General features: G+C 39.9%; 1 protein-coding gene across 1 annotated transcript in view; it reads left to right on the top strand.

Moving 5' to 3' along the window:
• Nucleotides 1-1,360: 1,360 nt before the first annotated feature.
• Nucleotides 1,361-13,888, top strand: part of LOC115817122 (NACHT, LRR and PYD domains-containing protein 3-like) — a gene marked incomplete at its 3' end in the record, with an annotated part of 16,080 nt that continues 3,552 nt past the window's right edge. The window contains exons 1-5 of the mRNA XM_030780367.1: nt 1,361-1,673; nt 2,090-3,872; nt 7,898-8,071; nt 11,799-11,972; nt 13,263-13,436. Coding sequence (XP_030636227.1) covers nt 1,361-1,673; nt 2,090-3,872; nt 7,898-8,071; nt 11,799-11,972; nt 13,263-13,436 — 2,618 coding nt within the window. The remainder of the gene's footprint in view (nt 1,674-2,089; nt 3,873-7,897; nt 8,072-11,798; nt 11,973-13,262; nt 13,437-13,888) is intronic.

Genomic DNA, 13,888 nt, shown 5'->3' on the forward strand with positions numbered 1-13,888 from the left:
CAAAATGACAGCAGGTTTCACAAGAAGTAAATAAAGAAATGAGTATAGACAGATAAGGATGGAGTTCAGACAGAACAGGATAAACAAATAGGTAAAAATAAAACCATTCTCAATAAACACATAGACCTAAGAGATAACAAGCCAACATGTGATCTGAATGTAGTTCATTTTTCCAGAATGAAAGTGCACATTCATCTGCCTCTAAGCTACAAATACAGTATAGCTGTGTAACATCTATATGTCCTATATATCTATAGAGAACAAAATACAAACTGGAGTGACATACATTGAAAAAGAAAACTTAAAAATCTGTATTTCTGAAATTGTTTAAGTAATTTTATAAAAGACACTCAGATTCTCCAAAGTCAAGGCAGATTGGTTTATTCTCGCGGCGAGGAGCAATACAGTCAGGCATCACTGTTGTGAGTAGTCTAAAACTCCCTTTGCGTTCATGCAGCATTTATCTGTTAGAAAGGAATCACACCAGTTATTTTTTCACACCAAACAGAGATAAGAGATACATGTTTCTCTGCTGAGCTGTGGAACCTCCTGTTCTTGGTCATGGTGACCTTGACTGAACTTCTGATTCCAACTAGATAAGCATATTAATGAGCATATTTCATACAAATGAATAACATATTTTTCTGACAGAAATGTCTATGAAAGAGACCAGTGAGACACACACAGAGATATACATCTACAGCAACAAATAAATAAATACCCCTCATGTCTTAACATCAGTGCATAACTGTCTGTTAAACATCACTGTATCCAGTTATAACATGTTATTAGCAAAGTCTGTGTGTGTGTGTGTGTGTGTGTGTGTGTGTGTGTGTGTGTGAGAATGTGAAACTGTTGATAATGTGGATGAGGTGAGACATTGGCTCACTGGCAGTTTTACACAGTTACATAGTGTAAAGCACATATATCAAATTGTATCTTCAATTACTTGAGGTAAAGTTTTTGTTTGTGGTTGTTTTCTGATGATCAGAGGTTTGAGAGTGTGTAATTTGAGAGTTTAATTCTGTTTTTTCCAGTTGATGAGAAATCATTTGGAAAAACCATTTGACTAACAGGAGGTCCTGCAATGATATGACCATAGCTCCAATGCCTGTGGTCCCCTCCCGATCTCCACTGCTGTGTTCTTCACAGTATCTGAGAGGGTGATAAGACTTTACTGTGTTCTTTACATTATCTGTCCCAGTCTGAGAGAGTGATAAGACTTTACTGTGTTCTTTACAGTACTGAACTGACTGACTCTTACTGAACTCATTCTCTCTGTGAAATACACAGACATTTCACATACTGTTAAAACACCCATTTTTGTGTTTCAGGGCTGACTGATATTTAGAGGTGAATCATGCAGACTCTACGTGAAAAGAAGACAAAACTAATTCAGATCCTGTCTGCTGATATCGGCTTTGTCCTCCAGCATGTGCAGGAGAAACAACTCATCACTGACCGTGACTACACGAACCTCAATGTCTCTTCTCATAAACATGAACAGATTTCTATCAACTTACTGGACATACTGATGAACAAGGATGAAGAAACATGTCAGAAATTCATCAGTCTAATGAAGGAGCCTGTTATTGTGAACCAGTTTCCAGGACTAAAAGATCTTTTCCCAACTCAGTCTCCAGAACTTACATCCAATCAGTCCCTGAGTGCAGGTGAATAACATGAATGTTATATGAATCCATTTGTGAGGTAATGCACAGCAAATTCACAAGTGTAAAATTTTATTGTCTTACAGTGGACCAGTGTGGACTGTATAAACAGTCTCAGAGTTCATTTAATACAGGAAAATTTACTGTGTGTTCTCTGCTTTAATTCATAATGAACCTTTCATCTCTCCATGGAAGACACTGACAATCTTTAATTCACATTTGAATTCTTTGATGGGTAGTTGACTATTCTTCTACTGATTTAAAGTGGAATGTTTGATAATTTTGACAATATGTAAGATTTACATATACCACTTAAACTATAAACAAGTCTTTTGAAGTCATGCATATGTTTGGAATGACTGTATACTGCATCATGCTTTGTATCTCACACCCCTTATGTACTTAATTTGACCCAACAGTACCAGACAATCAAGACATCAGAACCAAACTGAAATCCAGTCTGAAACGGAAATATGGGAGCATTTTGGATGGAACATCAGTAAGAGGCAGGAAAAAGTTCCTGAATGATATCTACACTGATCTTTACATAGTGGAGGATGAGACTGGAGGAGTCATTCATGAACATGAGATTATGCAGGCTGAGGCATCAACTAGGAGATTTACCACAGAACAAACTCCAATCACATGCAGTGACATTTTCAAAGTCCCATCTGATCCAAGTCGAAGAAAGAGAAAAGTGCTGACTATGGGAATTCCTGGAGTGGGGAAAACTGTCTCAGTGAACAAATTCATACTGGACTGGGCAGAGGGAAAGAACAACCAGGACATAGACTTTATTTTTCCACTTCCCTTTCGAGAGCTGAATTTGAGGAAAGATAAAAACTACAATCTGATAGAGTTGCTTCATAAATGTCTTCAAGGTTCTGCTGAATTGAAGTCTCTTCCAGATGGTGATGGTAAAGTCATGTTCATTTTTGATGGACTTGATGAGTGTCGCTTTCCTCTTGGATTCAATGATGTCGGTGAGGAAATAGAAGAGGAGGATAAAGAAGAAAAGATTGATCAGAAAACATCAGTGGGTGGACTAATAACCAACCTAATCAAGGCAAATCTGCTTCCCTCTGCTCTCATCTGGATAACCTCCAGACCAGCTGCAGCCCATCTGATCCCTCGAGACTACATTGACCAGGTGACTGAAGTACGAGGATTCAGTGATGAACAGAAGGAAGACTACTTTAAGAAGTACAACAGGAAGAACCAGGATATGGCCAAAAAAATGATCTCACACATAAAGAAAACAAGAAGCCTCCACATCATGTGTCACATACCAGTCTTCTGCTGGATATCAGCCACTGTGCTTCAGCCAATGCTAGCCAAAGATACTACTGAAGAACTTCCCACAACTCTGACTAGGATGTACACACAGTTCCTGATTTTTGAAACTAATCAGATGAAAAAGAAATATGACACTGGGCACATCATTGTGAAGCTTGGAAAGTTGGCCTTCCTTCAGCTGGAGAAGGGTAATCTGATATTCTATGAGGAAGACCTGAGAGAGTGTGGCATGGATGTCAGTGAGGGTTCAGTGTACTCAGGATTTTGCACACAGATATTCAGTCAAGAGCAGGGAGCCTCTGAGAGGATGGTGTTCAGCTTTGTTCATCTGAGTGTTCAAGAATTCCTTGCTGCAGTCTATGTGTTTCTTTCGCACTGTAATGATGGTGAGAATGTTCTTTATCCTGATCGAATTTGGTATACCTTTAAAAGGAAGTCAAAGAACTTAAATAAACTCCACAGATGTGCCATTGACAAGGCATTACAGAGTGAGAATGGGCACCTGGATCTTTTCCTCCGCTTCCTCCTTGGTCTCTCTCTGGAGTCCAATCAGAGAAACCTGAAAGATCTACTACCACAAACAGTGATCAGTGTAGAGAGTGTGGAGAGAACAATCGACTACATCAAGACAAAACTCAATGGAAACATCTCATCAGAGAGGAGCATCAATCTCCTCTACTGTCTGAGTGAACTGAAGGATGACTCCCTTGTGCATGAAATTCAAAATTACTTGGGCTCAGGACGTCTCTCAACAGAAAAGCTGTCATCTGCCCAGTGGTCAGCTCTGGTCTTTGTGCTGCTGATGTCAGATGAGACTCAGGAAAAGTTTGAGCTGAAGAAATACAGAGGATCACATGAAGGGTTGAGGAGACTTCTGCCAGTACTGAAAAACACCAAACAGGCTCTGTAAGTATAAGAGTTTATTGGTCAAGTTATTTTAGTTAATACCGTGTACTCTGATCTACAGCTGCAGAACTTGCCCAGTTGTTTCCTCCCAGAGAGAAGGACTGGCAGGACTGTATCAGAGCAGCTGGGTGCTCATGTAACATCCATATGAGAAATCTGTTTGTACCCATGTGTGAGTTTGTTCAATGGAAGTATGGAAGAATTTGAAGTAGGGAAGCCAATTTGTGAAACAAAACAATGAGACAGAGTGACCATACTGTCGTTTTCAAAAGAGAGGATGTAGAAGGGGGCGGGGCTTGTGGGTGATGCACTCCCCTCCTAACTTATGGGGAAATTTAACTGTATGTCACTTTTGGTTCCTGTCGTTGCGCATGTAAGACTCATGGTTGACAATGCAATGTGAAACTCCATCTGTACTGAACTGCCACAATACATAGCTGGCTAGCTTTTAATAAGACAGATAACTGCCAGCATAATAACAGTGGCAAGATGACCTTATTTCTTTCCATTCAAGTTTTGGTGGCATTATGGCTTTCTTAAGGTCTCTTGGCTGTTCCTGCTGTGTTAATGGTAATGAATGAGATGCTGTTTAACGTCCTGGAGAAAGAGGACGTCTGGTGACGTTAAATAAGATACAGAAAAGGGGACATGTCCTGGAGAAAGAGGACGTCTGGTGACGTTAAATAAGATACAGAAAAGGGGACATGTCCTGGAAACAGAGGACGTCTGGTGATGTTAAATAAGATACAGAAAAGGGGACATGTCCTGGACACAGAGGACGTCTGGTGACATTAAATAAGATACAGAAAAGGGGATATGTCCTGGAAACAGAGGACGTCTGGTGACGTTAAATAAGATACAGAAAAGGGGATATTTCCCGGAAACAGAGGACGTCTGGTCACGTTAAATAAGATACAGAAAAGGGGATATGTCCCGGAAACAGAGGACGTCTGGTGACGTTAAATAAGATACAGAAAAGGGGATATGTCCTGGAAACAGAGGACGTCTGGTGACATTAAATAAGATACAGAAAAGGGGATATGTCCCGGAAACAGAGGACGTCTGGTGACATTAAATAAGATACAGAAAAGGGGATATGTCCTGGAAACAGAGGACGTCTGGTGACGTTAAATAAGATACAGAAAAGGGGATATGTCCTGGAAACAGAGGACGTCTGGTGACATTAAATAAGATACAGAAAAGGGGATATGTCCCGGAAACAGAGGACGTCTGGTGACATTAAATAAGATACAGAAAAGGGGATATGTCCTGGAAACAGAGGACGTCTGGTGACGTTAAATAAGATACAGAAAAGGGGACATGTCCTGGAAACAGAGGACGTCTGGTGACGTTAAATAAGATACAGAAAAGGGGATATGTCCTGGAAACAGAGGACGTCTGGTGACATTAAATAAGATACAGAAAAGGGGATATGTCCTGGAAACAGAGGACGTCTGGTGACATTAAATAAGATACAGAAAAGGGGATATTTCCCGGAAACAGAGGACGTCTGGTGACGTTAAATAAGATACAGAAAAGAGGACATGTCCTGGACACAGAGGACATCTGGTGACGTTAAATAAGATACAGAAAAGGGGATATGTCCTGGACACAGAGGATGTATGGTCACGTTAAATAAGATGCACATTGCTTGGTCTCATTTTCTTTCCTTTTCTTTTCTCTGCTTTTTCTCTTTATTTTAGTTTATTTTATTTAGCACAATACTGAACAGAATCTACGCACAGAGCAAGGATTTGGGTACTTATGTAACATCCAAATGAGAAATCTGTTTGTAGCCACGTCTGACTTTTTCAATTAAAGGATAGTTAAACAAGGGGAAGTACGGAAGATAATTTGTGAAACAAAATGATGGGATGCAGACTACTTTTTCCCCTTTTCTCTATTTCATTTATTACAATATTTGTGTCTTTGCCACATATTGCCTTCGTAATCATATTTGCTTATGTCATCTCCACAATGCTCTATCTGTTAGTAACTTATCTGTTAGTACCTACATAGTTTATTAGTTGAAAGGTTGTAACAAAAACTTGGCATCAAAAACAAGTTTTAGAGAGAGATTGCATGTAAATGAAAGATACAAAAATGAGAAACATTCATTTTTTATGTGTATTATCAGTAGGTGATTGGTTAACGCGTTAGATCATGGATGGTCCTCCCATTAAGAAGAGAGATATACGATCAGTCTTTGTGGTCAAGAATGTTTTATTGCTGGGGCACATCTGGTATGCTTCAAGATAATGATCCAAGTAATTCTAAAATACTAGATACCTTCATAAGATAGAAATTAGCGTGTTTGCTCCTGGCATAAGTGCCTGCCTAAGGTTAGTTACCAGCAGCGCTAGGGGGGTGTTGGGCCCGAGCGCTAGCTGTCTGTTTTATGGGATAGCAAGTATACAACACTGCACATCAGCCAATTAGATTGCTCTATTTTTAAGAGGCAGGTGTAAATTGCGTGTGTGTGTGTTGGAGGTGGGTGGGGGCATGGGGCAGCTGCCAAGCCCTTTGCTCTGAAATGACGTTAACAGGACAGTAAATGAAAGCAACCTTAGAGCAAGGTCAGTAATTAAATTCGCTGGGGGCAGTTCTGTTCGCCCAAGCCACATTTTGTTGATGTTAATAAATAAACCATTTACAGAATTAATCTCTCATACTGCCATTGCTTCAATTATAGTCTTGTTTAGTTTCTGGTTTAGTTGTAGGATGTTACTTGAGTAGGCTATATAGGGTATTTTTTGTGTAACTTAAATAAAAGTTGTTAAAAAATATGGTTTCAAAACGACCTACCTAACAACAGTAAACCATGCATTTCTTTGGTCCTTTTGTATGCTTCAAGTGTGTAATCGCTACAACAATAAATGACATTTTTTCTTGCCATCAAAAAATAAATCGTCATTGATGGCCCAACCCAACCATTGTTCATACAGTTTCGAATTAACGATGCATTGTTTCTAACATCTTTGCATCGGTAAAATCCAATTTATTTACATATAATTATTAGTAGAGGCCTTATGCCTTTATTTAGAAATGTGACCGATAATTTTACATTTGGACTGATTCCTCCTCTCTAAACTATTTCTCAAGCACATTCTCTCATCTCCACTGCTGTCAGTGGCCAGTTCTTCTCAAGCCTCTAGGTCAAGTCTGGTGCGAGTTGGAGGTGTGGCCAGTTTTATTTTATTTTTTGTCAGAGACTTTTCTTTGTACCACAAAGGACTTGTGAAAAGGCCAGTTTGTGAAAGGGCCAAGTGCTTTTTAAGAAAAAAAAAAGAAAGAGCATAAATGAGATGCTTACTGAGTAGCAGTAACAAACATGTGAAGTGAAAGTGGCTTTTTTTTTTTTTTTAGTTAATTTATAACTTACGGTCTGCTTAAGGAGAACCTAAGAAATAAATCAAACTATCAGTACCATACTGAATTGCATAGCATCATGTGCTTTTGCATCACATCGTATCATGTTGAATCACATTGTGTTCAATCAAACTGTGTGGAATCACACTGCATCGCAATAGGGGTGAATCATCGCATTGCATTCTACTAGCAGTTGCTTCACATGTAACTTTAATGTATTGTATCATTGGCAATGCGTCGAGATGTGTATTGCACAGGCCTCAGTGACTGAGATGCACATCCCGAAAAGACACCCCAATAGGCTATAGCATCAGCACCCACCCACCCCGCCTTGGGGCAAGTTCGGTCCCCCCCCCCCCCCCCCCCCCCCCCCCAATGTCAAAGCCCCTCCAACACCACAGGGGTGCTCCCATTAGGCCATCCCTCCTTTTAAAAAATAACAAATCACCCACTGTGTATTATGATCTGAGAGGCTTTGTGACAAGATCTTTTGAACCATACTTGCACTGATATTTAAAAAAAAAGACTCGTAATAGAGGTAATAGAGTAACTAACAGACAGAGGAATATGTCATTTTAAAGTATGCAATTTTAATTTTTGTCCACTGAGCACACCAAACAGTAACCATCTCTCTCTCTCTCTCTCTCTCTCTCCAGACTTGCTGATTGTAAACTCACTGAACAGTCCTGTGAAGCTGTAGCCTCAGTTCTACAGTCAGTGAACTGTCCCCTGAGAGAACTGGACCTGAGTAACAATGACCTTCAGGATTCAGGAGTGAAGATGCTCTGTGTGGGACTGGAGAATCCACACTGTAAACTGGAGATACTGAGGTCAGTGTTAATCAATAACCTGTGTAATGTAAACTTATGAACAATCAGTTTGGTTTTATTCAAGAACAAAACAGGCAAATCAACTCAGATTTAATGCATATATCACAATTTAATATAAGATGATCTGCCTGTCTGTTCTTGAAAAATATGTGCAGCAAAGTATACTACTATGCTTTGGCATAATACTACGATCTCTTGTTATGTTGAATACTATGTTGAAATCTTGTTGTGCTGTCTTGCTTGCTTGCCATGTCCCTGTCCGAGACAAAAGACATGACATGACAGGAGAGTTTTTAGAAAGGAAGAAAATGTCTAAGTATCTATATTAGTGGAAAGCTTCTTAAAAGTTCAGTTTGTGCATTTTTCTTTGTACTCCACAGTGAGTATACATTTTACTTGTTCATATTTAACCATTATGCTATGCAGGGGTGTCACCCTCCTCATATTTTAGTAGAGGTCACTTGATGACTTGATGAGCATCATCTCAGACATAAACTTTGTCACCCACTGAGAAATTTCTCAACTTTGTGTTTTTATCATGCCACTCTTTTTGTTTTTAACTGCTTCTGCTGTACCCTTGCTGTCAGGTCAGGGAAGAGTAGATCAAAGGGGAACCTCAGTCGTCATCACATCATCACTTCAGCTGGAGACAACCTTGTCGTTGTCCGTGGGGTGATACGATAGCTGAATAAAACCTGGGGACAATCTGCTTTCCAGTGTGTCACTCTTCATCTTCCGCATTTTCCTTCTTTAAAGGTCTGAACAGCGTTCTCAGCTAAGCCATTTGAGACGGGGCGTAAAGGTGCTGACCTCACACGCTGGATACCATTTTGCTTCATACTCAAATTCCGCACTAGTGAAGCATGTCCCACTGTCAGATACTAGTGCCCGTGGCAGGCCAAACGCACTAAAGCTCTGCCTCAGTTTCTCTCTGGTGACTTGTGAAGTAGCTGAGTTAGTGGGGTAGATGCCAGTGCATTTTGGAATGAGCATCACCAATAACTAAAAATATTTTTTTTCCAGAAAAGGACCAGCATAGTCTACGTGGATTCGAGACCAGGGTGTCTCTGGCCACTCCCAGGGGTGCAAGGGGTCAGCTGCTGAGGCTTTGCTGGGTCTTGTATTCTGTCCTCACAGTGCAGCGCCTCTCTTTCCACCTCCTGGTCCGGCCACCAAAAAATATGACCTTTCTAACCATTTCATTCACTAAACGCCAGACTGTGTGTGGTGCAGTAGCTTGAACAACATGCTTTGTCCAGGGACAAGTATAATAACTCTGCCTCCCCAGAGTGGGCACTTGTTGCGTACACTCAGCTCTGTTCTTCTTTGATGGCTGGGCTGATACTGGGGGTCTGCTTCCTTGAGCCACCCCTGCAGAATGTATTCATGAGTCTGAGACGTGATTGGATCTCGGGCTGTCCACTGTCTAATCTGATTTGCCTTCACGGGTGCGTTATCCATTACATCCACTATTAGAAATTGGTCAACTTTCTGGTCCACCTGTCTGTCATCTGGAACCGGCGGCCTGCTCAAAGCATTAGCGTTGCCATGGCGCTTGCCAGGTCGATACACTACAATGTATTCCAAAGCACCAAGAAGAACTACCCATCTTTGCACTCTAGGTGATCCCATTTGGGGAACTGGCTTTTTCGCTTAGCCCGTGTCAATCCCTGCGACTAACAAATCATCTAAATAAACCACCACCGTAGGAATCCTCTGCATTAGACCTTCCATGACATGTTGGAAGATCGCAGGGGCTGAAGCTGCCCCAAAGGGAAGACGACAGTATGTGAACATAACTCTGAGTGTTCACCTTCAGGTATTTTTACGACTCTTCATCCACCAGCACCTGCTGGTAGGCTTGGCTCAAGTCTAGCTTGGAGAACTGCTTACTCCCAGACACTGAGGCTGACATGTCCTCCAGCCATGGGATGGGGTAGTGTTCTACAGAACACGTGCAGTTGACGATAAGTTTATAGTCACCACAAAGTCTTATGGAGCCATCAGATTTGAGCATGGGAACAACTGGAGTTGCCTACTCAGAGTACTTTACCTGTGTTATAATTCCTTCTTTTTCCAGTGGGTTTATTTCCTCCTCAACCTTTGTCTTCGTGGCATATGGAACAGACCGCAGTCTGAAAAATTGGGGCACTGAATCCAGATATAAAGGGATTTTGGCTTTAATCCCTCTTAAGGTGCCTAATTCCTCCTTAAAGACATCTGGATATTTTGTGAGCACCTTCTGTAGTGCTTCTCACTGTGTCTACCCTTTTTGTGGTCTTTACTTGGTCCCACTGTGATTTTATTTTCCTCTAACCATCCTCTACCTGACAGGTTTGCCCCCCCCCCCCTCTTTCACTACTACCAGGGGCAGTTTCTTTCTTTGCCCCAGATATGCCACCGTCACCTTGGTGTGGCCTAGTATTTTAATAAGCAGACCCGTATAAGTCTCCTAGTATTTTAATAAGCTGACCCGTATAAGTCTCCTAGTATTTTAATAAGCTGACCCGTATAAGTCTCCTAGTATTTTAATAGGCTGACCCGTATTAAAATATTTGATGTCAATTTGGTGTTAGTAGGGTTCACGTTTGGCCTTTTTGTTGGTTTCCATGTCTCCTTGAAATGTCTTTCATTTATTACTCTCAGGCTGCATCCAGTGTCAGTCTCAAAATCTACCATTTTACCATTTAACTCCGTTTCATCAGTATATGGCTCTACTCTTTTTGGAGTTCCCCCATTCAGTTGTCCTACACGACCTGCCAAGCAGCTCAACGTGAATACTTCATCTGATCCGTCACTTTCACTTTCACTTCGGCTGTCATTCTCAGTTACTTTGTGTGAGCGATGCTTTGAACTAATTTTTTCTTGGGTTTCCTTTCTCTCTCCCCCATTTTTATTTTTATTTCGGAATGTTCTGGCAAGATGCCTGATTTTGCCACACAAGTCTCAGTTTTAAACCAGCATTCCCCAGCTGTGTGGTTCGAAGTCCTTGCATCTATAACAGTCTCTAATTTCCGATCTGTCTTCTGTTTCCGGACTCCTTGTCTCAGACACACATGTGAAGGAAATTTCATTCCATACTTGACAACCAATAAATGTTGAAGGAATGTATTGAAAAATACTAGAAATAACAGCAATCCACTCCACTTTCACTGTCCTCTGTACACACAACATAACTATGTTTTGTAATCTTTAATGGATTAATAGTCAGAAATATATTTCAAGAACCCTATTTATTTTTGTTCAAACGGTTTTGTAATTAGTCTCTGACATACTTTAGCTACAGCATGTGAGGGGAATTTCATTCCAAACCTGACAGCCAATAGAAAACCAAGAGACTCATTTCTCAAGGTCATGAACTGCAGGAACATAAGCGTAAAAGACCGAGCAAGTTCTTGATTTTAATGGAACATGGTTGGCCCTAATGGTATTTACTTTAAAATTAATCTTACTGTGTGTTATTACCATGACATTTTGGATGACTACTATTATCCAGTTGAATATATATGAATATGTGAATATGATTTTGAATATGTAATTATATCTGTGTTTGTAATCAGTCTCTGTGGACTGCAGTGTGAAGTACAAAAACATTGACTCTTCCAGTTCCAAAAGCATAGTCTGTATGTGAAGATTTATGTAGGAGATGTGGTTACATTTTAAGCTTTTGTGTGTCTCTCTCTCTCTCTCTTTCTCTCTCTCTCTCCCTCTCTCTCTCTCGCTCCAGACTTTATAACTGTAAACTCACTGAACAGTCCTGTGAAGCTGTAGCCTCAGTTCTACAGTCAGTAAACTGTCCCCTGAGAGAACTGGACCTGAGTAACAATGGCCTTCAGGATTCAGGAGTGAAGATGCTCTGTGTGGAACTGGAGAATCCACACTGTAAACTGGAAATACTGAGGTCAGTATTAGTCTGTTATGGAGAATACAATATTTGTTTTGTGCTATATCTTTACACTGGACTTACCTGTGTTATAGATTGTGTTAAATATTGTGTTATAGATATACAGCTGAATTGTTTTAACTTATCTTGTCAGTTGCCCGAACTTTTCGGTTCTCATGTGTGTTTTCCTGTGTTGACTGGATTATAATGATCTCTTGTTATGTTGATTACTGTACTGAAATCTTGCTGTGTCTCAGTGTGAGACAGAAGACATGACAGGAGAGTTTTCAGAGAGGCAGTAAATATCTCAGTAGCTGTATTAGTGGGTAGCCTGTTATAAGATCAGTCAGTGTATAATTTTCTGTACTTCACAGATAGTTGACATTTTACTTCGTCATACTTAACCATTATGTTATACAGGGGCACAAGGCACCTCATATTTAAAGAGGTCACTCGACGATTTACGGAGTAAAACACAGATTTTTACAAACTGTTTCAATCCCAGACAGCCAGGTCCATACACTGAAACAACAGTTTTGTTTCTCTGTTTTTGATTGGGTTCCTCAATCATGAAGAGTTAGAGTAAATAGACCTGTGTGTTGTGCAGGGCTATTGATCTAAAGGTTAAAACCTGTGTGATATATTGAGCTGTATCATCTGACAAAGCAAAGAGAAAGAAACTGGTCAACACTGACCCTGCATGAAACATGTTCATCTATGTTCATTTATATCATTAATATCCCATATGCATTACCATTATGAAGGAGATGAATTCACATAAATGTATTCAGATCATGCAGACTTGTAATATCTTAATATACTAGCTATATCATGGCATGGTGGCGCAGTGGAGAAAGAGTACTACAACTACACTTATTTAATATTCCTGAAATTCATAATTAATTGACTTTTAGTGCCACTTAACTGTCCCAAAGTAGCATATTAAAGTAGCAGTTATTGTATTTAATTTGTTTAAAATTTGAATCAATTATAACTTAAATATACTTAAGTTCAAGTAAGTTTTTCCAAAATAGTACACACTGAAGTGTGATTAAATTGTTGGCAATAATAGTACACTTTTTCAAGAAAAGAGTATCCTAATTAGGGTTGCGGGGGGTGCTGGAGCCCAGCCCAGCATTCATTGGGCGAAAGACTGGGAAGCACCCTGGACAGGTCGCCAGTCCATCACAGGTCACATAGTCAACCAGCTTCTCTTTAATATTTTCAGAATTTCCAAGTAATTTATTTTGCATAACTGTATGGGGCAAATTATTGGATCTCTCTCTCTCTCTCTCTCTCTCTCTCCAGACTTGCTCTCTGTAATCTCACTGAACAGTCCTGTGAAGCTGTAGCCTCAGTTCTACAGTCAGTAAACTGTCCCCTGAGAGAACTGGACCTGAGTAACAATGACCTTCAGGATTCAGGAGTGAAGTTGCTCTGTGTGGGACTGAAAAGTCCACACTGTAAACTGGAGATACTGAGGTCAGTATAAGTCAGTTATTAAGCATACAGTATCTATAATACGTTTTGTCTGATGCAGGGATCCAGACTAACTTTTTTCAGAAACAGCCTAGAACTGTCCTGAAACTTTGTCTCAACTCTCCCAAAGTGAAAACTGACTGTCCCAAATATGACATTGCTTTTGTTTACATAACTGACATAGTTTACATAATATAATTTAAATTACATTTATTTCTCAGGAGAAGTATTTGTGTTTCCTCATCAATGATTTTTAAAAATTATACAATTTTGACAATTTTGGTATTTTTAAATCTAAAGTTATAAATAGTCTTTTGCACCACATATTTGTAAAAACTATAATAATTACACGGCAATAAGTATTTTTTACTTTCTTAAAGTTTATTGCATAGAAATTGTGACGAAAATACATAAGGCAAGGTAAGGCAAGTTTATTTATATAGCACAATTCATAC

This window comes from Chanos chanos, chromosome 7, assembly GCF_902362185.1.
Source record: "Chanos chanos chromosome 7, fChaCha1.1, whole genome shotgun sequence".
Lineage (NCBI taxonomy): Eukaryota > Metazoa > Chordata > Actinopteri > Gonorynchiformes > Chanidae > Chanos > Chanos chanos.